This window comes from Diadema antillarum, unplaced genomic scaffold (assembly GCF_040938485.1).
Source record: "Diadema antillarum isolate AM-2024a unplaced genomic scaffold, OU_Dant_1.0 seq00000217_RagTag, whole genome shotgun sequence".
In the NCBI taxonomy this organism is placed as follows: Eukaryota; Metazoa; Echinodermata; class Echinoidea; order Diadematoida; family Diadematidae; genus Diadema; species Diadema antillarum.
Genome location: NW_027271272.1, coordinates 326,863 through 353,822, shown reverse-complemented (window position 1 = coordinate 353,822; position 26,960 = coordinate 326,863). Strand labels below are relative to the sequence as shown.

At 39.1% G+C, this 26,960-nt stretch overlaps 1 protein-coding gene across 2 annotated transcripts; it reads right to left on the bottom strand.

Moving 5' to 3' along the window:
- Positions 1-8,938: 8,938 nt before the first annotated feature.
- LOC139729033 (F-box only protein 9-like) lies at positions 8,939-26,434 on the bottom strand. 2 transcript variants are annotated; one of them, XM_071639956.1, is made up of 12 exons: positions 26,234-26,434; positions 24,892-24,949; positions 22,264-22,347; positions 21,305-21,332; positions 20,204-20,233; positions 18,830-18,932; positions 17,883-18,046; positions 17,107-17,306; positions 13,602-13,717; positions 12,905-13,015; positions 12,225-12,304; positions 8,939-9,680 (listed from the first exon to the last, which is right to left on the bottom strand). In XM_071639956.1, the coding sequence occupies exons 1-12, from the start codon at positions 26,405-26,407 to the stop codon at positions 9,572-9,574; spliced, it is 1,257 nt and encodes a 418-aa protein (XP_071496057.1). In that variant the 5' UTR covers positions 26,408-26,434; the 3' UTR covers positions 8,939-9,571. The 2 variants fall into 2 exon arrangements, with proteins under 2 accessions (XP_071496057.1, XP_071496058.1); XM_071639957.1 differs by lacking the exon at positions 20,204-20,233.
- Positions 26,435-26,960: the final 526 nt, after the last annotated feature.

Genomic DNA, 26,960 nt, shown 5'->3' with positions numbered 1-26,960 from the left:
ACAGTGTCCGTCAGGTGTTACAATCAAGCTGGAATTTCAGACTAAAACTTGATAGCATTTTTTTAGTACGTGGCAAACGCTTGTTAGTATGTCATATTCTTGCCGAAAGTTATATTTATACGAACAGAGTAAGAGCCTATATATGTACATTGTGATCAGATTTAAGTAAGAACTACAACAAACAATAACAATTGTGACCAAACTGTATATTTTCTTATACTGTATGTATTTCTTTATCATGGTACTGTCTGTATTTATGCTACGCTGAAAAAAAAATATCACGGGAATAATTGTTTTTAGACAAAATATAGACATCGAGGGTGTAGTACGGAAAGACGTGTGATACTGATTTAAAACTGGTGGAGAATATAATTTACAAATAGAAAGACTGGAATATGAATCAATCTGTATGGTTAATTCGAAATTCCGTCTTCCAATAATGTTAATTGGTACAACCGGATAATGTAGGTAATACGTACTCGACCGAACTGTTTCTGGAAGTGGTGTTGGAATTCTCAAAATGTGACTGAAATGAACTGTAAGGTGTGTAATTAATGTTTTCATGTAATTCAACTTGCCTGTTGTGCATCATGTGCAAAGCCTAATAAAGCAATCTAAAGAAAAACAAGACTGCACCGTGTAAAGTGTATGACAGTTTCCTGACTGAGTGTGTGAGTGAATGATTTTGAAAGTGAAAAAAGAACGAATTGATAAAACTAGTATTATCCCCATTGAGTTAGAAATTGAGGACGATTAATTTGGTTTAAGCTATATACCCTTTTCAGAAATTCGAGCCATGTCTATACATAACAAGGTATAGACACGTACACGCTGACACACGCATTCTTTATTATATAGATTGATGTCAAACAGTAACAAGGGTCTGTTCGTTTGGTCAAAAGTAATGGACTGTATTAACTTCATGTTTAACTTCCATAGATGGGCTTGTCAACTTTCGACCCGAGATCTTAGACCTCCTCAGTTAGTGAGTTTATATACAATGTTGACAAATTAATAGTAATATTATACTGCCCCCTCCTTTTGCTTCTTTCATCACTATATTCTGCTAGGTCACGTTTTTGTTTGTGCCCACAATACGATTGCAAGCATAAGAGGCCAAATTCGATAAAAATCAACAACATCGAAATGTCGTTAAAGGGTGTGTACAGTTCTGGTCGAGGTGAGAATTTAGCATTTAAGGTTTTGTGAGATATTCAGAAACCACTCTATGAAATGTCAAAGAGCATGCAATTCTAAGGGGCATAAAAAGTTTATTTGATGAAAATCGGTTTTGAAATAGCTGAGATATCCAAAAACAGGGTAAAACAAAGAGATCCCAATAAAAGGCGTGGCCTGTCGCCTTTTATTATTATCACTTTTTTGGATATCTCAGCCATTTGAAAACCAATCTTCATCAAATAAACGTTGAATCCGTCCTAAAATCACATGCTCTTTCATATTTCACAAGAGCTTTCTCATTATCTTACTTAGGAATGTTCAAAACATGAATATTCACCTCAACCAGTACTGTACAGTCCCTTTAACACCAAATCATACCGTCCACGAAAGCCCGTCTTCACTGCGAACTCTCACTACACCAATCCTCCTCCACACACATACACGCACACACAAACAAACATATTTTGTTTTTGTTTTTTTGGTAATCTTTATTTGATTCCTTATAAATAATACAACATAACAGAACATTCAGCTTGAATGTATGCAACAGTATCCAATCAACTATGACTCAGAAAACGAAAAACAATCTATAATCATGACATACTTGTATAGGTCCTATCTTAAATTCATACTATGTACCTGTATATAGGTTTTCCCATTCATTTTCAAACTTTTTTCATTCAATTTCACAAATTTTTACTTCAATTTCGTCGCAGGATGTCGGGAATAGGACAATCTTACTTTCAAATTCGTCTTTCGTCGTTCATTTTCAAATAAACTCCATTCAATTTAGTCATTTGGCATACATTTTTGTCATTTACAGTTCAAATTCGTCAGTCTCACTCGCAGCACTCAAAACAGCAGGATCGATTTAGTCTTAAATGTCAATCGTTTTCGTTAAATTTTCATTCATATTCGTCTCATATCTCTATGCGGTGTGATTTCCCAGTCATTCATGTATATTTCTTCTGTAACCGTTCACATTTTACATTCAGAAGTTAACATACACACAAGTGTCCCCCCTCCCCCCCCCCCCACACACACACACAGAACCACAGATATAGACACACACACAATTTCAAGCAATCCGAGTACACACTGATACAAACAGACGTACCGTCTCGCATACGACAACATCTGGCTAATTTGAATGAAAAATTAATGAAATTGGGTGAACAAAAACGAATTTGATCTTCACATTCCACGATCCGTCAGCGGGAGGAATGAATTTGAATGACAATTGACGATTTTGCATGCTATGTCTTCGAAAATGTTTGACGAAAAACGAATTACAATGACAATTGACGAAATTGAAGTTAGGATTTGCGTTCCACGTGCTTCTTGGGACGAAATTGAATAATAAATCTTTGAAATTGAATGACAAAAGTGCGAAAATGGATGGGAAACCTATAGTAACTTACTCGTACGCACACACAAAAGAAAAAGAAGAAAAAGTACATAGAGAAGAAAGAAAGGGGAAAAAGGCAACTCCTGACCTACTCTTCCCCCTTCCCGTAGTTCTAGGGTACCCGCTCACATCACAACCCTTTACACTTCAATAAAATTGCCTTTAAAGTTCCATAATGATATTTCATCGCACATAACCCTCACCTCCTTGTCTATACTAATTAATATTATCACAAATCATAGGCGATATGGCAACAAGCAACGGAGAAAAAGAAACAGGCGTCAACGATAAACCACGGAGAAGTAAAAATGCATAAATTTGAACCATTATAAAACTAATAATGTTATATTTCCTAACCAAACCCCAACTGCCCTCTACCAATCAAATACATTAACTTTAAAACACTTCTTTTACTATTTAAATCTATCCAAATATTTTACGCACCATACCCAAATACATTTTATACACCATATCCAAATATTTTACACACCATCTCTCTCTCTCTCTCACACACACACACACACACACACACACGCAAACTAACATACCATAACTCAGTCAAACATCCATACGATTCTGAAGCCGCAAGGGATATTCTAGCAACACAAATTACACCACTAAACACCACAGGAAACAGAAGGATACGCCGGATGTCACTTTTGGGCCAAAGAACGGTCATTTTAATAATGTCCTTCTGCCGATAGCAGCAACCACCACAGACAAGGTCATTTCAGTTTCAATAATCTCTTTGTCACCTGGATCCGTCTTCTTTCCGATACATTGTTGACCTGACAGCGCCCTCACATGACAATTTCCAAAGATAATTAATGTTTTCTTCGCGCGAGGGCGGCGAAAGAAAACGGACAGAAAGTAGGGAGAAAACACGCTATAATACAGAATGGCAGCTCTTCAGAATTTGGTGAAGTTTAGTATGAGGGAACACTGTATATGATGGCCTCATAGAGGAGAAAAACATCACAATACAAGCCAGAATTTCTGCTGATTTCTCTGAAAAAGGGAAATAACTACAGCAGCAACAGCAGCAAACAGAACTTTTTATTTTCTTTCACTCTCATTTTTCACCCGGTGTTTGAACACGACTTCCGATAATGTAAACATCCTATGTACAAAGACATGGTCAAATCCGGTAGCACTTTTATGACCCAGATAAAGACATGTGACTTGATTTTGTTGTTGGTGCTGGTTTTTTTTTTTATGTTCATGGAAAAGCCCTACATACACGTTCCCATTTGTTTGTTATATTTTTCCTCTCTCTCTCTCTCTCTCTCTCTCTCTGTATTGTACAGGGAGAGAGTATGTGTACAGATTATGAAATGCATTAGCATATTGCATAATTACCAGGTTGGTTGTCAGTTTATATGGTTCCAGAAATTCTAACTAAGCCGATAGGAAAGAAAAACAAACAAACAAACAAACATACAAACATTATGACTAGCATAAGTGTTGCTGCTTCTTGCATTGGCAAACAAGACTTGAGCACACACAAAACTGTTTGACAATCTGGGTACACCAACCTGCACAAATATATTACTGTACTAGGCTTCTGGAAAACTGGAATTAAGGAGGAACATAGAAATATTAATTAACTCATGTCAGTATAAAGTTCGCTCACGTAAAACATATTGATGGCATTAGTAGCAAAATAGATATTACCTCATACTATAAAATATACCTGAATGGTAGGATTTATCATCATAGGCTTATAAGAAAGCATTCACCATAAGATCACTGTTCAGCATATATATATATTTTTGTTTTCAATACAGTCACCAATTAAAAAACATGCCTTTATGAATTTCTGAACACTCACGTAATAGAACTGCAAACCAGCCATAAGTGAAAGAAGCATATACACGCCCAGAGTTTATGCAATAAAATAAGTGAACATGAATGATGTAAGCAGGCCACAGGGCAGAGAAAGAAAAAGCAACAGCAAAATATCCTGTACATGAAAAACTGTATCATATTTGTCTCACATACAACAGCTATCATATAGAATTATAGCGAGTGGAACATCCAACCTCTCCGAAACAAATAGCTGTAAAAGAAAACAAACACACATAGACAAATACAGTGGCAGATCCAGGGGGGAGCGCACAAGGCACGCGCCCCCCTTTATTTTTTGTTAAAACAAAAGAAATAAAAAGACAAAAATGGGGTGTAAGTGTGCCCCCTTTAGTTTTGTAAAGGTGCCCCCCTCCCTTTACGGAATTCCTGGATACACCCCTGAAATATATCAGAGTATGTGTAAGAAGTTATCACTAACACAGCCATTCTTATCCCCTTGAAGAGATGAACTCATTCCCTTCGAGGGTCTGAAATCCTCACAGACTAAGAGCACACAGGACCCCATCCCCACCATGATCCTGTCAGCTGTGGGTTAATGGTAAATTGAGTTCTCAGAAGGGCTCAAAATTTATCTTCCACCATTTGGAATTTGCTTAGAAAGCAGTGGCGGATCCAGAGGGGGGCGCACCGGACGTGCCCCCTCTTTATTAGTTAACAAAAGGAATACAAATGTAAAAAGAAAAAAAAAAGGGATGAAACCCGGAAGTAGCACCAGAAATATTGTTTGCGCCCCCTCCCCACTCCCCCCCCCCCCCACCCCCTTTACGGAATTCCTGGATCTGCCCCTGTAAAGAGTCCTCTAAGAAACCTGCTTGACTGACACAATTTGCCAGGATAATGAGTTGTTTTGGAGCATTACGAGATCAAAAGTGTAAAAGAATTTAGATGAGAATACCCAACTTTTATTCCTGAAGCGTCCTCGCTGTCCAGTAGTGGGTAGCTACAACATTACATGACAATCAATCATGTCCTAGGAGTACCAGCAGCATTTCATTTTTTCCCCAACAAGCTGCATGTGATTCATTCTCATATATGGAATACTGATAATAAACTGCTAGGGCCCAAATTGTAATCCATTAACCAGCAACTACAACTGGATGTGCTCAGAGACTGCAATACTGTCAGTGTACCTGTCTAGCTAATGTTTTGCATTTTCTTCGTTACCCAATTCAAATCATGTTATCACAGCATTACTTCACATATTTCTTAGGCATGTGTGTGCTTTCGTTTTATTGCAAAAAATTGACAGTTTCTGCAGGCATATGGAAACAATGTTTTTGAAGCAACCACGGGGTCCTCTTGAATACCAGCAGAATTTTTCAGTCTGGGATACTAAATTCTGGATATGAGCGGCTGAAGTGCAGTTGGCAAAGCTTGTCTTTCTGCGGTACAAAGCATCTGCCATGAATGTGGCATTAACCCTAACTAGGCCGGGCTATTTAGGTAGATGACAGAGCCGGGGGGCCCTCCCAGGACTGCGCGATCGTGACGAAAATTGGCACACACATTGCCTATGACGTAATCTAAAGTACCGTGAAGTTAATTTTTTTTCTAAATTATCATTTATGCTAAATTATGCTAATTTATGCATAATGATGCATGAAATCAGACAATTTGGTATAAATCACTAAATAAAGCTCAAAACAGGCACATTTTATGTGTAAATATTCTTTTTAGTGTCCTTAAGTAAGTAAAGTAAGAGGAAAAATTGCGCCATCAGAAAAAAAAATCTTAAGTATTTTATTATTTTTTGAATTTCTTATGTATTTCTTTGTTTTTTCGACTTTATGTTTTTCATTGTTCTTTCAATGAAATTTGTCCGTGACATTGTTCTGAACAAGAAAATATGTTATTAATTGATTTCAATCGATAAAACCCCAAAATAATCATGCTTTTATGAAATGTGCCTTTAACCCTAACTACAAATGTAGGCCGGGCTATTTAGGTAGTTGATAGAGCGGGGGGGGGGGCTCCCAGGCCCCCCCTCCAGATCTCGGCTGTTGACCGCGCGATCGCGCCGAAAATTGGCACACACATTGCCTATGATGTAATCTAATATACCATGAAGTTAATTTTTCAAAAAATCATCATTTATGCTAAATTATGCTAATTTATGCATGATAATGCATAAAATCAGGCTATTTGGTATAAATCACAAAATAAAGCTCAAAACAGGCACATTTTTTGTGTAAATATTCTCTTTAGTGTCCTTAGCAAATGTGATAAAAAAAATTGTGATATCAGAAAAAATTCTTAAGTATTTTATTGTTTTTTTTAATTTCTTATGTATTTCTTTGTTTTTTCGATGAAATTTGTCCGCGACATCGCTCCGAACAAGAAAATATGTTATTCATTGATTTTAATCAATAAAACACCAAAATAATTATGCTTTTTATGAAATTTGCCAGTAAGCACAGTTTGCATTGAAATTGTACACGAATTCACGTTTTTGAGCAATTTTTGGTCTGACATGCATGTACATACTTATGCGTAACTTCGGAACCACGCGCCCGGGCGTCGCCAATTTGGTGTCAAAAGATGCGGGAGACTCGAAAGAAAAATTTCATGAAACGTCGCGGCGATAGCTTTTCGCGATTGCGATACATCGCGCGGAACGTCGAGGGGGGGGCCTCGGAGGCCCCCCCCCCCCCGGCCTAGTTAGGGTTAAGCACAGTTTACATTGAAATTGTACACGAATTCACGTTTTTGAGCAATTTTTGGTATGACATGCACGTACATATTTATGCGGAACTTTGGAACCGCGCGCTCGGGCATCGCAAATTTGGTGTCAAAAGATGCGGGAGACTTGAAAGAAAAAAAGCCATGAAATATCGCAGCGATAGCTTTTAGCGATAGCGATACATCGCGCGGAACGTTGAGGGGGGGGGCCTTGGAGGCCTCCCCCCCCCCGGCCTAGTTAGGGTTAACTGGTAAAAATGTCAATCATTCACGGCAAATTCCCCTGGATGAGAAAAATTGAATGGGGCAAACAAGATTTTGATGCGAAAGAGTGAGTCACGGCTACAACAAAGTTTTTGATGAATATTGAAGGAAGAAGATGGAAGAGAAATCATTCCTGATTACAAGTATGATTAAAAAACAACATGAACATGAAGTTATGTCCTCATCAACGTGAAGTAATGTCATCCCTAACCGATGAACAATCAACATATATACAAACAGGTACATTGTACGTGCTGTTCCGACAGACATTTTCATTTTGCTATACTCCGAACATCCTCTGCAGCTGTTCCGGAAGTCTGAGACAATAGTACATGGAAACACCACAAACGTATTTGGCAAAAGGACACTGAAATATTCGCTTCTTTACACAGTACTGTGCAGCAGTAAACGACTACAATGTATCTTGTCACTTTTTAAAGGGGAAGTCCAGACGATTTTCATTTTTTCACATCATGTAGTACATAAATTGACAGATGCACGTTTAGATTTGTGGAATTTATCGTGGTACTAGATCGGAGAAACCAATACTCTGAAAAAACCCAAAACAAATTTCACTGAACAAGGATGATGATATGGGAGGCTCACATATATTGTACATATTTCAGACTTGCAGGGATGTAATTCCATTGCATATTGCTTTCTTAACAATTTCGCCTTTGTAGAATTTATGCATGCTTTCTTCTTTTGTTCTGCTTCCTTCAGCCCCCACTCAGGCATTCTTATGGTTAAGCTGCTATGTCATCATCCTTGTTCATTGTAATTTTTTTATAAATTTTGAAAATATTCTTCATCCTCATCTCAATCACTGCAAATTCAAAAACTCTGTACCCAGAATGACCAATTTATAGTTGCTCAAAAGTAAAAGTCTGAAAGTCATCCTTTGAGAACTCACAAGGCACCACCACCTCAACCTTGAAGGGTTCCTAAATGATAGAAATCACCTTCATGCATATGTTTGTACTCCTTGCCACAGGCGAGGCAAGGAGTTGTTTGCACTCTACGATCTTTAAGTTGTGCCCACAAAAATACATTAAAGGTGCACTACTACATGTTCCCTCCTCCTTTTGCTTTGAACCAGAAGCGCGCCAACTCGAGTCATTCCGAATTCAGAGGGGTAAAATTGGATAAGACATTCTGTCCTGTATGCACATCCAGCTGAAGGTGTGCATACAGGATGCCAACATCATTCACTGCAAATTGTACTCAGCTGTGTCAGCATGCATTCTTCCCGTATTCTCACAGGTCATGGTTCTTTAAACCAGTGGTGGATCCAGAGGGGGGCGCAACCGGCGCACGCCCCCCCCCCCTTTATTTTTCATTAAAAACAAAAGAAATAAAAAGAAAAAAAATGAAATGAAACCTGGAAGTGGCACCAGAAATATTAGTCACACCCCCCCCCCCTTTGCAGAATTCCTGGATCCGCCCCTGTTTAAACGTTGTTACATACAACACTGCATATCCTGCATCTGAAACGTGTTGCATGAACTGCTATTATCGCCACGTGATATCCCCCTTTCTCCATGATACATTTGTCACTACATGTATCATGTGAGCATGTACACATGCATTTACTTCCACTTAACTGAACTGAAGCCTGAAACAAATGTGTGGGACACAACAGCTTTAGTTAGGACTTCTCATCAATTACCAAACATTCCAAGCATTCACAATAAAATAGAAAAAAGAAAAAGCGGAGAAAACTAACCAAAGAGAGGTTTTTCATGTCAGTAAAAATCACAAATATTGCAATAATGAATGCACGCTGAATGCAAAGTTTACATAACTCCTCACAAGTAAATTTTTGAAGGGTGGAAAGGTATTAAAACAACTTGCACAAATGCCCTAGCCGCACATCGGATCGCCTAATTTTTGGCAAACAAAGTCAAGAAATGACACTCAAACAATCTTATCATACTCTCCTTGCTTTACCTTGCAATACATCACTCCGTAAAAATTAAGTGTTTTTTTTAATTTTTAATAAAAATATTGATTTCTTTACCTTTATTACATTTAGATTATCATACAAATCTGCTTACTAACCCTTGATGTTAGGCAGCATAAACTATACTCTTTGTGTTAACGGAGTCATTATCGAACTAGATAAACATTGCCTTCCCAGAACACCTCAAATGCAGCTCTGAGCCTCGGGCTTCACAGGGGTTCTTGCGAGAACTTTGCATAGCTCTTGACACGGGAGAAGTAGAACGGTGAGAACTGGTGGTTCATGTCGAATTCGGTCACCGTCACATTTCCAGTTGACCTTGGTAATGGAGGGAAGAATAAGACAAACCTCAACATAGAATGCAAAAGGCACAATAACATCTGCTCCAGCAAGTAACCACACTACAAGTATAATACATCATAAGTAAACACTTGTACTGAGAATGTTACTACATACTTTCCACTAATCAGTCTACTTTGGTGAATTTCGGCTTTAACCAGATTTGTTATATGTTCTACGTATATTAAGACAGATGCCAGCCTAGTACACAGCTATGCAGCATTTTGAAGACTGAAAATGAACATTTTTTTTGTGTGGAAAAACAGCATTATCCATTCTACCTGCAGCATATTCATTAAAACAAAACAAAACGAGGAAAAGTAGAATTTACGCGGTGCGTAATATATGTCCCCGCCGGAAGTAGCATTTTGTAGCCATTGTACAATATAGGTCAAAAATCAAGGTCAAAGGTCAAAGAAGTCAAAGGTCAAAATTCTGTGTAGAAGTTTTGAAGCCCTCACCTAGTGCCATCACATAAAGCAAGCGGAATCGAAATCGGGTTAGAAATGGCGAAGGAGTAGCATTTTGTAGCAAAATGTACAATACAGGTCAAAAAATCAAGGTCAAAGGTCAAAGAAGTCAAAGGTCAAAATTCTGTGTAGAAGTTTTGAAGCCCTCAACTAGTGCCATCACATAAAGCAAACGGAATCGAAATCGGGATAGAAATGGCGAAGGAGTAGCATTTTGTAGCAAAATGTACAATATAGGTCAAAGGTCAAGGTCAAAGGTCACAACTGAAATTCTGTGTAGAAGTTTCAAAGCTCCCACATAGTGCTATCATATAAAGCAAACAGAATCAAAATTGGCTCATAAATGACAGAGAAGTAGCAAATTGAAGATTTTGATCACACACGGACACACGGACGGACACACGGACGGACACACACACGGACACACACACGTACGGAGCCCGTTTCATAGTCCCCTGCTCGAACTCGTTCGGCGGGGACAAAAAGTACTGCTCAAATTAACAATTGGTATCTCTGTATTAACAGTGCAATTCCCAAACATGTACAAGGTGGCTTTCCATTACTAGAATAAGCTTACATGATAAGAACAGCAGAAGTTAAAAAAAACAAACAAACAACAACAACAATTTACAATGAGAAAGTTAGAAAAAAAAATAAAGCTTCGCATGTTTTTCTGCTGAAAAGTGATATTGGATGCAATCAGATATTGCAATTGAGCTGATGTGATGATGGCAACAGCTCACCACTCTCTGAAATCACTTGCCACACAAAAATATTATTGATATCATGTTGTGATGGACAATTCAGCAACAGTAATGGAGTGAAGATGACTGTTTCATCAAGTCAGCGCTGACAATTTCAGCAAAATCCTTGGTTTTGATTGGCTGAGATGCGCTGGTCACTGACTGTTACTATGGTGATTGTCAGCGACAACTTGTCAGCGCTGACAAACGTTGATGAAACACCCCCCAGAGTGTACTCGAGCAGGTGTCTATGGGAAATATGTGTGACAGCAGAATCAGCTCGTCCTCAACAGGTTAAATTTCATAACTTCCTTTTTTACCTCCAATTTTGATCATACCTCCTCTACCATTTAGTTCATGTGAATCCACTCTGCATATCATCATCATCTTTAACCCTTTCTGTGTCAGGGACTTTGGACGGTGCGGACAGTGCTCTGGGGTCGTCTGTACCAATCGGCACTCAAAGGGTTTAATAACGAGGTGTAGAAATACATTTTTTTTTTTACACAAGCACTCCAAGTCTGAAGAAAAAAACAAACATTCACTCATCTGCAAAGAACCCTCTTGGGATTCATACTTAATATTCCAAAAATATAGACTAGAAAATGGCAGCTGTTCCCAACATTCGCAACATTCCATTGCTCTTAAAGGACAAGTTCACCTTCATAGACATGTGGGTTGAGTGAATGCAGCAATATTAGTAGAACACATCAGTGAGAATTTGAGCAAAATCGGACAATCCGTTAAAAAGTTATGAATTTTTGAAGTTTCTGCTCAGTCACGGCTGGATGAAAAGACTACTATAGCTTGTGATGTCACATGAGTACATCGATATAAAGAAAGAATAAAGAAAATTCAACATATTTCCATTTTTCTCGCATAACAAAAGAACACTCGACTTCTCTCTTTCAGAAGGCAGGGAGAATGAAGAAATGTGCACTTTATTAAAAAAAGTAAACTCTTGTGAAATTCTCTTTTTATTTTCCTTATATAGTTGTACGCATGTGACATCATACGCTGTAGTAGTCTTCTCTTCCAGCAGTGACTGCGCAGATACTTAAAATATTCGTAACTTTTGAACGTATTGTCCAATTTTCCTCAAACTTTCACTGATGTGTTCTACTTATATTGCTGCATTCTCTCAATCCTTATGCATATGAAGGTGGACTTGTCCTTTAATAAACACCAAATGGGCAATACAAATAACAAACCCTCAATTTGCTTTGCCTCATTCACACCTTGGGGTTACCTTCATAAAGCTGTTCTTAAAGTTGCAAAAGGTCATCTACCACACCCCTGTCACCACTCACCTGTAACGGGTGTGGCAGGCGTAGTGATGCCATTCCAGTTTTGTGTCTGGCCTGTGACCATGGTTACAGATTCTCAGATCCTGCAGAGTACGAGGAGGGGGAGATGGACAACATGTGACTTAGCTGGCATCCCTTTCAGGATATGATTTGATATTCATAGGATATTATATCATCCAGTGTTAATATATATATATATATATATATATATATAAAAAACAACAACTTCATGAAAAACAGACTTTTATTCATTCAAGGCCAGAAATGAGAATGGCAGGGAACACAAGAACTTGATATAAGAGGAACAAGCAATAGAGCACTTCCCTCTTTTTGCATGAGTATGACAGCTGTCACTTTCTAGAGGACACCACATAGCTTTCTAGAAGACTATTCAAAGTTTGGAGACTGGTGCTTGCATCTGGTACTGAGACAAGAACTTGAACCTAGTTTTAATTCTGACTACAATGGCTACTGAAATATCTCGTCCAATTCTTATAAAAAGAAACGCAACAGTAAAATGTGGGCAGGTGTATGAGACAGAATCTGGCACCTGCTTGAGTTACGCCGAGCATCATTGGAAGATGAAATTGGGGAGGCGGGAGATTACACAATAGGGGGTACCCATGATAAAGAACAAGGGGCTCTTGGTACACTTGCACCCATTTGTACTACATCTTCCTCACCATGTGAAACGTCTGCTCAGACTCCGGCAAGGTGTGGGAGGCGTGGCTCCTGATGTACCTCCTACCAGGGTCTACGTCCCTCACTTTCTCCTTCTCAAGGACTGCCTCCACCTGTCAGGTATCCCATGGTTACAGAATGATAGACAAACAGAAAACAGATAAAATGTATGTAAAGATAGATACACTCGTGTAGATAGTTATATAGATAGATAGATACAATGTAGATAGATAGATAGATATATAGATAGATACATTGTAGATAGATAGATAGACAGATAGATAGATAGATAGATAGATAGACAGATAGATAGATAGATAGATAGATAGACATATATATAGATAGATAGATAGACAGATATATAGATACACTGTAGATAGATAGGTAGACAGACAGATAGATAGATACACTGTAGATAGATAGGTAGACAGACAGATAGAGGTGATATACATTGCAATATACAGGTAGATTAATAGAGAAAGATGGATAGATAGATAGATAGATAGATAGGTAGATGGACAGAGAAAATAATAAAAGAACAAAGAGACACAATTACAGCAAAAAAGGGTGGAATATAGTGAGACAAATTTAACCTCCTTATTGTCAAAGGCAACCTGCTTTACATGCACTGTCAATGGCAGTTTATTATATGATGAGTCCAAGCAGGTTAAAGCTAGGTTATGGCAACAGGTCACTTACGATTTCGCCCACCAGGCAGTATCTGCCTGTCATCTTGCCAGAGATGACCGAGAAGCGATTCATCTTGTTCACCACGCTCTGGGGGTCTTCCGAAGAGTTGACCAAGAGCAGTGTGCCTGGTAGGAAGGGATGGACACGGGGAAAGGGTGGGCCAGATAAGGATGAGAAACAAGTTGAAATTACTTTCTTTTTGCCCAATATCTCAACATTTTCAGGATTTTCTTCACAGCAGCACTGTGGAAGAACATGATCATTTTAAGAAACCTGAATCTCCTATACTTGTATGATCACTTTAAGCTACAACCATGTATCAGCTCCTGCCTGGGGTTATTCTCCTACCAAAATTATCATTCTGTCCTCACTGTATTTGGCATCTCTCAATAAGCCAGTTTGGGGTAACGTAGCTCATGGGCACATGGGTACAAATGACCTTTCTTCTTTCTCAGTTGATTAGGCACTCCACTAGTTTCAAGCGACAGAAGGCATAAGCTTACCCAATGTAACAATTCATGGAATTCACCAGTCATGTTCACACAAAGGATGAACTTGCATAGACCAGGTGACCAGAATGATCCTTCCATTGGCATTTTGGAAAGCATCCATTTCATTATATTTCATTGAATGTATTAACAAACCCTTTCTATTCATACCGTCAGATACTGATTTTGCTGTCAGGTGGATGTGCTGGCAAGCACCACTTAAAGACACTCGGTCGTGGCGAGTGGTTTGTGCGGCACGGAGACGAACGCAACACGCTGCCTCCCCCATTCTGTATCAAATGTAGTGACCCCCGAATGAGAATAGCGCTGGCTCAATGGGTCAGCGAAAATACGGTAGGCTACAAGAGAGCTCCCTGTGCTTATCTCCTAACCCAAAATGGCTGTCCCGAGAGCTTCCGAATGGACGCACACTCTCAGTGCGCATGCGCATGAAGAGAGGCCAAAAGAGCCACACATCTTCTGGCCTCTCTCCTCCAATCACCGCAGCTCGCGGTGACAATATTTGTGTATGATGCGTACACACACACGCACACACACACACACACACACACACGCCGCAGCGTCTTCTGGCCTCTCTCCTCCAATCACCGCAGCTCGCGGTGACAATGTTTGTGTATGATGCGTACACACACACGCACACACATACACTAAAACTTGTCTCGGTGGTAGCATTACACAAACTTCGGTCGTTCGGAGTTTACGTACCATTAGGGATGGCGATCGGCTGCCTTTAAAAGGATCACTTGAATAATCATTACATCATAGATGCTTATGTCAGTGAATTTAAAAACCAACATGGTCTGCTGGTACAGATGACCTTTTTCTGCTCATGCTCAAAGTGGAACCCCGAACTGGCTTATTGTATTGCATAGCCTAGATTGGAGATTGGAGGTCATATGGAACTAAATGTATTCTTTACATTTGCACAAAATCAAAAATTTAAAAAAATTGCTAATACGAGGCAAAAATATTGAAGACCAGAAGCTTGGAGATACCATGTAATGGGAAGGCTGGAGAAACTCGGATGAATTCTGAAATTCCCATAACAAATTGTGTACAGCTTAATTTGCAGCACAAACACAGTCAAAGAATTAAACTATACAAATGATGCACAGGATAGAGTGCGTTAGTGTAGGCGTATAGTGCACTCGAGGGTATTTACAATTGTGAAACATACGAAATAATCCTGTGCATCATTTGTTTTATAAAATGGGTCGAAAATTCGAAACTAACAGCATTTTTCAGCGTTTTTCACGTACCTTTGTGGGTCAAGACGTCCGAAGATGTTCGTCCCAAACATTTACGCACGTCGCACTCGGAAATCCCGCACATACAGTATGATGGGGGGTTGGGTTTCCGGACACTTAAGTTCCCGCATGAAAACTTCCTTATTTTACATAGAATATGCACCCTTTACCTTTAAAGACTTGATATAGACTCCTCATATAGGTCTACTAGACAACATACTCTGGAAACGGCGTGAGAATTAACCTGCTAAATCGTTGGATTTGGCCTTCAAAGTGACTCCATGTACGCGTCCGGTCCCACAACACTTGGTCTACTGTACTGTACAAAGTGTACGTAAGTAGAGTATACGTACGCCAAACCTGTGCCACACATGTTATGCACAAGGGAAGAAAGGCCGGCCGGCCGGCAGCCCGAACTAGAAGTTGTTTACAGGATTGACAGCGCGTATGCATGCAATTCAAAGGAGCCGCCGCGCGCACAGACGATCGGCAATAGGATTTAACACGCAGTGCAATGGGACTGAGTAACCAAGGCACACGTCACTCATTTCAGCGCTTCCTATTGGCTACATTCTTGAACCCATTTTATAATGGAGTTTAATGTTATGGATGAGAGTACACTTCGATGCACAGACAACTGTATTGCAACAGTCCTGCACCAGTCACAGTTTTTTAATGAACTCCGGTGGGCAGCAAATGAAGAGAGATTCAATCAGGCTAGCCTCCTCTCCCCATGCAACGGGGTCTTTGAGAACATTCGTCTTTTAAAATGTGTTACCAATTCAAGGATCTGCTATAAATGTAGTAATGTAGAGGCATGTGGTAATTCTGCAACCAAAATAGATAATGTTTTACGGCCAAGATAGGTCTCCAATGAAAAAGAAAGATGCTATTCTAATGATATACTGTCAAGCAAGATAGTTTCGCAGCCTGAAATTTTCAAAAATTGGAGCTGACTGCCTTTTTTGTGGAATAAAATCTTAGCGAATTGCCACTGGCATTTAACACATATAATGTAGACAAGAACCTTTACTTGCATTTTAATTTCACAAATCTTGGCTTTCATGAATTTCCCAAAATTTAAATGCACATGAACATTTCTGGTTTCATAGCACTATCAATGAACAATAAAAACTCTGATAACAAGATAGAGCACAAAATCAGAGAAACTAAGTTTCTGGAATTTAATGGGTTACCTCTCTTGAGCAGGGCGAAAAAAGTTTGAAGGAACTTTGAAGCCAGCTACATGCACCTTCCATCAATATACAATGGAAACCCATTACAATGAGGTCAGATATAGCAAGATATCTGATAAATCTGTATAAAAAGGTAATTCTGATGGTCCCATTCCTAGCACATTATTTTGTCGTTTTTATTTAATCCCTGATAACTTGAGGTGATTTCAGTGGCCCCAAGTACCTCATTATGAGGTTCCCCTGAATCGTTCCATGACATTTGCTCCTGCGACAATTGCTCCCATGAAATTATCTGCACGCTATTAAAGCCAAACATAAATTGTACCCACAAACATAACCCTATTGAACCTTAACCCTAATCCTCACATCAAACTAAACCTAAAACCCTATCACAACCCTAACCCTAACCCGAAATCCTTGGGGAAAAGTAGACCAGAGCAATTGTCGTAGGAGCAAATGTAGTGTCACCCCCCTGAGCATCAATACGACTATGATAACACTACAGTGAAGTCACCATCACCTGCCACAGGTAAATTTATACATCTTCAAGTCAGATTCTCACCATCTGGAAAGAGCCGCAGAAAACGGTGGTACTCCACGATGTGCCACGGTCGGTAGAAGCTGTCCATGCTCGGCTCGCCCTGCCGAACGTAGGTGATGCGGCTGATGTAGATGCCATCGTAGCGCGGGTGAGGGCGCTCTACAAACATGTGCCGCCAAGAAAGATATTCCTTCGAGAGGTATGCCATCTTCCCCCAGATCCTGAGAGTTTGGGTGCAAACTTGAAGTATAAATTTCCTCTGATTTAACAACACTTGAGCATCTTATTTGTGAATTGAGAAAAAAATCCCAATATCATCATTTTGTCTGTACTGTAGATATGATATCTAAAGTCAACAAGAATTCAACAGTAGACTTTGATGCCAAAGCAGCTTCTTACAGTGCAGGGATTGTTTGAAGAAAACTGAACAAGAAGGGTTGAAATACACAAAAATGTAATTTTACAATTACAATTATTATCATGATTGATTAGAAATACTCAATTGAGAAGACAAAATGTGATCAGGACAGTGATGATATAATAAAGACAGTAATGAGGATGCAGACAGTGATACAATGATGATGATGATGATGATGATGATGACGACGACGTTTGTGGCGGCGGTGGTGGTGATGATATGTTAATGGGGATGAAGATGATGATGGTGATGATGATAATGAAGATGCTTATCATTGATGATGATTCTGCTGCTGCTGCTGCTGCTGATGATGATGATGATGATAATGAAGAAGATAATAGCAAGGCTAAAGCTAACGATTAACGGCAACCAAGCTTACCGGCAGCAAGCCTTCCTCCAGATGGTGCTGTCTCTAGAGCACACGTAGAAACCTCGGCACACCCTGGATAACTGCTCCAAGGAGCGCAGGTCCAGGTCTGCTGACACCACCCAGCGAAATATGTAGAGCAACACCTCCACTGGCAATACTGAGATGTGGGTGGCCTGCAAACAGTTAATACAAACCAAAAACTTGTGGTTACATCTACAAGTTTTTCGACAAGTTGATTGTTTCATTTTAATAGGGCTAGCACAATTTGAGCAGACACTGTACTAAGACTACCTACCTTACTAACATTGCCCTTCACTGTTTGATCAACTCAATGATGTAATACAGGTGAATCATATGATCTATGATCACGATGATGAGAATGTAGCAAAGACACTTTAATAGAAACTACAGAGATTAACCACACTCAATGCAGAACATGTAACGCTAACAGTGGCAATATGGATGTGGGACTAGACAAGCCCATTATCATGTTTATTCAATCACTCTTTCTCAATGCTGATGAAAAAAAAAAAATTTATGCCGAGTCTCGCTGAATACACTCGCATAACTATTGCACTTATTGATGGTGCCTTATTCGAAAGATACTTTTAAGGAAATGAAGGGGTACAAAGCAAATTTGTGACACTTTGTATGTGGTTTGATTTAAACATTCAATACATTCTACCTTCATGCTGAATGCCATTTGCAGAGGATTGTGGCATAAGCTAAGAAATTTTGTGAAAGGGCACAACTGTAATAAATTCCACCCTGTAATCAGCAACAGAAATTATGCCAGGTACATTTACATCAACGTCAGGTCAGAATAGGCCAGCAGCAGAATATTGGTAGGCCTGAAAAGGCTACCATGGTATTTCTAGATGAAACGACCAAGTATTTGTAGATAAATACAGATAGCAGACTAGTAGAATATGACAGAACTGGATGAGGGGACATACGGTTTGTGGAGTGTTGTTTCGGCAGTGGCTCTTTAGATCATTTGTCGTCATGGCGCGGAGTTCTACGGCCAGTCGGTCCACTTCGTTGTCATCCACCGATTCCCTACGAAACAACAGCATAAAAAATATCTCTGAGACGTTAATGTCCAGATGGCAAAAAGGAAATCATTCCCTGTTGATACCACACAAAGTTAACTCAATCCCTACTACAAGATTATGAAACCCCCTTCGACATGAGTCAATAGGTACTGGTTGACTGTGCAGCTGGTGCTAACCTTGAACAAACCAGTATGATATGACTGAAGTTGACTGATATCCCCACCTTACACTTCTGTACAGGTAAACTGCTGAGAATCATAAACAATGCACTCACAAATATGCTATCTTCTGCAGGGCTTTTTTCCATTTTGGGGGTCCATAATGCACTGTTACCATGGCAATACATATTTGAAACTCTTCAAAATCCTGCACAACTTTATATCACAATCAATGTGAGCCAAATTTCTTCGCAGTCAAACAAAAACTTGAGAAGAATTTAATTCTACATGGCTTTTTTTCTGATTTGGGGGCCATAATGCACTGTCGCCACAGCAATGAACTTTCCAGTGCTCTTGAAAAATGTGTCTTGTATGACTTTACATCGAATTTTTCATGTGTTAAAATTTCTACGAATGAAACAGCCATGCCACACAGCAATAAGTTACAATACAATCCCCGTACATATATGATGAATAATCTGTCTAAAGACTTCAACATCCACAGCAGACTGGTTAGTCCTACTGTACATCTACAGCTTCAGACAGCACACGGTACAGTCATACACTGCACTCACAACAACAAAACAAACCAAAACAGGTAAAATTTATACCATCCGCTTGAGCACAGACAAGAAGCAACATACAATCCTACATATACCTCACTGTTTCCTATTATAGGCAAAACTTTTGAAAGACAAAGTTCGGATGAAGGATATCTACATGCGAAGGAACTAGTGTAAGTCACATAATTTTCACAGAGTTTATAGTCACTTTTGTGTATTTTACCTGATGCATTATACCTTTTTGAATTTTTCTTGTGACATGTTGAGTAACAAATATGTGCATGCTGATGAATCATAATATAGGCCACACAATTTCATAATTCATGCATGATTACAAGTACTGAAAGATGATGCCTTTTATTTCTTTTCTGCAATATATGGTTCATGAACATAATCATAAAGCTCATTTCTCAGGGTGCAGTGAATGCTTCTGATGCCAACACAAAGAAACACATGTGTGGGACTAGCGAGGTGGCACAAGATGTGCATGCGGGAGAGAAAGTGGCATGACTTGTTTCTGGGCTCACACACAAAGCGGAAATGCACCGACTTACGTCATCATGTTAGTGACATCATTGTTGTTTCTAAGAGGCAAGGGAATGAAAGTCACAAATGAGGGCATCACAAGCATTTCCAGGCACTTCAATTGATGTACTGATTTTTGACATTCTCATCCTATAGAAACTACTTGAATGATAAGTACAAAGAAGTATCATTTTCTTATCCCTTTGAAAAGAAAATGCAGTAAGATATATATTGGTAGTCAACAGTTGTGATATTGTTAAAGTACTTAAACTTTAATTTGAACTGTATTAAAAAAAGAAAAAAAAAAGAAAAGAAGAATTGTATCCAGTATACTTCTTTACCTTTAACTTTTAGTGTACCATCTTTTCTTCAAAAGTCCTCCCACCCCCCCCCCCCCCCCTTCCTCCTCCTCTATTTCTGCCTGGGTGTTATTTTTTTTTTGTACACTTGTTTGTTTGTTTTTTAGTCTGTGTGATCTGATCTCTTTGAGGTCCCTTTTCATTTCTAAAGCACCCTGCAGACACCATTCACTTTCAACTCTTAATAACTTTTGAAAGGATGATGCCATTACACTGAAAATTGGTATTACCGGTAGTCATGAATAGAATGTACTTTAAAGACTGACCAAAGTTTCGGTCTAATTAGATAATCCCTACAAAGTACACTGTAGTCCCACTAAGGAGTTTTATATCCAGTGAGTTGGGTGCTTGTTTATTCTTTTTTAACTTCCCCAGTCCCATTCATGGCACAGAGCACTGCTGCATGAGATTACACACATGGATAGACCCTAACCTTCAAAGCCCCCTTCCTCATCAGTAAACACTTTTCAGAGTACTTTCTTGCCATTATTTGAATGGGCTAAGAGAGCTATTAAGAGTTATACATCATTATAAAGATCAGAGTCTGCTCTTTCAGAAGCTGTGCATTACTATTAACCCATTGAGGACGAGTCCCGAGTACTCGGCAGGGGTCTATGGGAAATGTGTGTTGTAGCAAAATCAGTCCGTCCTCAACAGGTTAAAAAATCTGTGTCTGGCAATGTTTTGATGCAGTGTCATAATAGGTATACACTGTATAGTCTTCAGGCTTTAGTAGAATGAAGTTATTTTTCAAAGGATATCGTTACTTACTCCTCATCATCAGACACTTGGTTACTGCCTGCAGAATCGGAAGAAAATAGAACATAAACATAAACTAGCATAAAGAAGAGCAACACTGTGATGCACTATAGTCATATACCATGTCCACAGAATGTGTAGCAATGCAATATCACAGTAACATCACAGAGATTATGAAATGTTTCCTGTCTTTTTAACACTGTATAATTGAAACATAATTTATGGTATCTACATTGTAACTTGTACGTCATTTCAACAAATTCCTCACAACTTACAACTTGGATCCTGTCTGCAAATCCTCATACTAGAAACCTCACATTTAATCATACAGTTACAAATTGTAGTTCAATTTCCAATCAAACTCATCAGTCAATAGCAGCAGCTACATCAGCAAAACTTGTCAAAAGTTTAAATCAGAGCACTCTTTGTGAAGTTGGCCAGTCCATTCAAACTGGCAGCCAACTTCTTAAAGTTATAATCCTCAATGTAGTTCTTGAAGTTTGGGTCATTGATGCGCATGCTACACATGCACAACAAAGAAGAAGGCAGTGCCACACACATGAACTGGAGTGGACACGTGACAAACTTCGTGAAGTTTTAGCGAAGTGCGTTCAGACTGCACATATTTTGAGAGGATTTGCTGGGATTTAGGAAATTTCCCTAGTTTTACTGGGAAGTTTTGCAAGAAGTTTTGCGAGAAGATTTTGGGAAGTGTGCAGGCACATCAGCAAAACTTAAAGAAATTAAACTTCAATATCAAGAAGTTTTGCCGGTGTAACTGTGGCTAACGTACACAATATTTATCATAGGTAGGCTTGAAGCTCCCCCCCCCCCCCCCCCCCCATAAAACCTGCTTCGAAACTTGATAATCAGATCTATGCTATTAAACCAGTAGACAGATTTGTGATTCCTACATATAGGGTCTACAGTATGATAGCTTCACTCTGCTTTAGATAGTGTCCATGTCTTACCAGAGCGACTGTTCACCTCACTCTCCTGCACACGACTTTCAATGTCTGGGACTAACTGCAGTGCCTGTCTGTAGAACATCACAGCTGGAGGGTGAAAAACAAGTACATAAAGGAATGAATGATTATTCAGTGGTTAGAAAACCTAAGTTTCTGTAAAAGTAATAATGTGCACATCTCGAAAGTGAGTGTCTAAAGTTACATGTACCACAGGGTCCTCTGCCTCATTACATGGAGATTGTGTACAATAAAGAAATACATTTTCAAGGCATGAAATTTTCGCGAATTGGAGCCAGCAGACTTTATCGCGGCATATTTTGCAAAAACCGATAAGTCCATATTTGCGAAATGGAGATATTTGCAATTAAAGGTCAAGAAAAATAAAGAGAATAATAAGAAAATTGTTGCTTCTTTTGACCATAACTTCAAAAATGTACCTTTATATGTAGTGACCAATATATCATGTAAAAGGGATTATTTTGTACTTTATGATAGAGACTGTACTTCAAAATCTTCAAAAATGGACTTATCGGTTTTTGCGAACAAACACTTCATATTTTTCCAAAATGCCACTGGCATTCAATGCATAATGTAGTATAGACAAGAACTTTAACATGCATTTAGATTTGGCAAATCTTGGCTCTCCCAAAATTTGTGAAATTAAAACGCATGCAAAAATTTCTGGTTTTACAGTATTCAGCAAGAAGGTGGATGATACTGGAGAGTTTAACCCCCGGACTGACTTTTTTTCTGCTTATTGTGTTTAGATAACACAAAATACATACATGTAATGAGAATTCCAATACACGCCTCCCTCTTGGCTAACTAATCACTTCTCTTTGGACAGGTCCCATGTAGAGAAATCGCTGTAGGCCTGTACAACTTGAGTGCTGCTCCTCTCCTTCAATGTCTGGGGTTAGCAGAACCAAGGAGGTACTAGGCGAGCCTAGTCTTACTAGTATCTCCTTGGTAGACCTGGGCATAGGCCAAATTATTGTACTAGCCCAGTGGAATTCTACAGTGTTGGGACGAGGCCCCTACATGTATGGACAAGATTTCCTCTCTGGAATAGAAAATTCTAGGCATTGTTGTGAGGAAGGACCAGAGCACCATAACAATTCCAACTTTTGCACTGATGGGCATCACTGCTAAACACAAGACCTATCTAGGAAAATCACTGAAGTAGATGAAACTGGAGTGCTACTAAGTACCGTAGCAATAACCTCCATCTAGGGAGAACGACTCTCATTTTGCTGAGCTTCCTTAAACAATCTTCTCAAAGTACCATTGGAAATAATATTTCACTGATTACATACCCAAAACAGTGAATCACACTTCATTTTTAGAACCTGTTGACGAGAATGAAATTCTGCCCGTAACAAGTAAATTGAAGAATAGTAATTTTTTTTTTTCTGAAGGAATAGGTGGAATCAATTTAACCCCATCAAACAAAGCATGCCATGCATTCTAAAGCCTTTCACCCACATTTGTTCCACTTTGTTTCTCAAGCTTTTTCATTTTTGTCTTTGTTTGTTTGTTTTTCAAGAGTATGAACAAATAACAACGAGAACTGAACCAGTGATTCTTATCTATAAAAGTGGTAAAACCTAAACTGCTTTAATACCAACTTTCACCCACTTTCATTGCCTCCAACTCTTTTGAAAGTGCTGGAGCATACAGTGTCCAATGAACTATAAAAATTCCTTGAGGCATTAGCTTGATTTACAATACATTGTACCAAAGAGAAGTTTGGTTTCCATCCCATAACACACTTGATGGAACTTTCATTGAAAATGCATGCAGCTGCAAAACAGCTGAATTCTTTTGTTTAAAGAGAGAAGTTTTCACTTGCTGCATACAACATACATCAGCTTTCAGAAGTCTTTGGCACACTCAATCACATCACAACATTTTGCGTTAAGAAAATACATGCATACAGGGTATTAGAAGGCCATGCCCTTCCAGTGGTTCACAAGTCATTTTATATAATTATAATCATTAAGAAATTTGCTTACGCCTACATGTGCGCCTACATATCCTGAACTAGAAAAGCACTTTGAGAGCACAGATCTCCTCAAAGCAGCTCATTTCCACCCATATGCTGAAAATTGCCCAATTTCACATTGATATTGTGTCCAAGGGTCTACCTCATCAGCTCATTGCATGCTGTGCCTCGAGCCCATGCTCGCTTATTTCCGCCATTATACTGAATGTTTTATCGAATTGATTTGATTTGAATTATAAGAAATTGAAGTGAATTTAATTCAATTGAATAAAAAATATCCATCACACAACAATGACATTACATGTACTACAAATAATGGATGCTGAAAAGGGCACACAAAACAAAAACAAACAAACAAACAAACGAAGATAAAAAACAAACCATCAGGAAAACAAATCAAATACAATCTGAAGGAAGATACCTGACATTTCGTCTTTCGGATGCCAATGCTGATACAACAAATGCCTAAGTAATATGCCTCATGTTGTTTAAACAGTTGATTGTCAGATATGTGTAATGGCGCACTTCAATGAAAAATAGTAATTAATTCTATGCAATAACAAGGTGTTTTATGTATTCCGTGTTGGCTACATTTTTAACAGTGAACATGGAGGCTCTTACTGTACCTTCATAGACTTTGCCAATTCTCTCCAGCCTAACACCTTGCTGAAACAGATATTTGGCCTGTAAACAAAATAGAGATAAAAACACAGGGACATAGCGATGTTTCCTCCAGTATCTTTTTCTTCATTCAAATGCCTAAAAGGTACACAAAAGTACAGTTTTACAATCCATACCTCATTAATAAAAAACTTGTGCAGTTAGCTAAGACCAAAAAGGTAACACAAGTAGATTCGCAATTTTTTCAGCAGTGTGCATTCTCATAGCAAAATACACTGATACCTTACAAAGTTAGAAACTTTGTATGCAAGATTGTGAGTTTTTTCATTCCAGGTTTCATGTGGAACTTGATAAGTATGCTGGGCAACCTTCCCCCTTCATGTGCAAATGAATATAACATAGTACCAATGAATGCTAAAGTAAAGTTTTTACTGCAGCTGAGAGAACCACAAAATAACATGCTAAATGACAAGCGAACAATCATTCTTATGATGTGTACAGTTCTATGTGATTTAGAGAAGGAGCGCCCGACTACATTGGGTATGTGCTTCATGCAAACAAGGCATAAAACCTGCACTGTCGCACCTGTACATTCTGTGAGAATGGTGGGAATCCTGCAACAAACGTCTACCTCAGAAAATTGAGAGTATGTTGACTATCATACTGCAAAACATTACAGAATACAAATGCATGATGCCTTTTCTTGTCTAGGTCATAGTCCATGTTCTAACCCCAGAGTTCAAAATGCTATCTCTGGGAGGCTGTAAGTAACTTGACCTGGTTGGTTTCAAGATTAGTGACCTCTCTCGATAACATTTCAAACCCTTCCGATGGATCATACTGAACGTTTCCTCCCACACAAGTCATCTAGTATAATAATGGCAATTTGCAGTGTCTACCTGGGCACCGTTTCATCAAAGCAACCAGCCCTGACAAGTTGTAATTCTCTGACAATTACCACAGTAACATTCAGTGACCAGATCTTCTCAGCCAATCAAAGCTAAGCATTGTACTGAAATTGTCAGAGACTGACAACTTGTCAGGGGTGACAACTTGCATGAAACGGTGCTCAGGTTGAGAGTTTTCCTACTAATTTTGTGAGAAGTATTGAGAAATTGAGTGGGAGATACTAAAATAAGGTATATCACTGGAATGAAGCAGCTCAGAGACTCGGAAATTTGGTGATAACAAAGCACAAATACTGATGACATGCATCTTTGTCCAGTTTTCACACTGATGGGTCTTACTCAGATATCTATGCATTGATTTTTTTTTTAGCTTAATTCATATTTTGAATGCTACCATAAATAAAATACTGTATCTTGAATACATGATAATGAACTGTACCTTTTCTTCAACAGACTCTGTGCGGAGAGAGGATACCTCAAATTCATTCGCGACCTCTGGCGAGGGACTGTTGTTGTTCGTTGCAGTCTGGCCGCGAGACAAGGAAGCGCTGTCTCTCCCCTTCGACGCCGCCGCCTTGCTCAGTCCGGTGGCGGTCGTCGTCAGAGTCGACATTGGGGAGGGTGTGGCGGCTTGCTCCCCACTGAGCTCTTGCCGCCACTGCTGCCGAAAGTTTGCCAGCTGCTGCTCGAGACTCAGCGGCGAGGCTGGAGTGTGGTCGTCGTTCCTGGTGTCGAGTCCCTCCAGCTCCAGCATCTCGTCTGCGTCGGAGTCGTCATCGCCATCCAAAACAGGAACAATCAAGTTCTCGTTTGCCTGAACAAAAGTTGGATGCAAGTGATGCCATAATTGCTCTTAACTCTTTTGTGCTCCATTTGCAAACTGGCATGCAAGCTGGAGCACTTTGTTTGGCAATTAACCCATTCCTTACGAGAACCTGGTATATCAGGTTCCTGTGGGAGCAACTGATATAAGGGTACCTGGTATACCAAGAAGAAGATGAGAGTGCCTGCTTTCGTGGCCTAAATTCATGCTTCTTTGTGTTATTAAGTCCAAAAAAAATGAGTTTGATAAAAAGATTAGAGTTTATTCTATCAGCACTTTTTCTCTTACTGATGGTTGAATTCGTACATCACAGAATTTTTTAACCTTTGTTCTGATTTAGTTT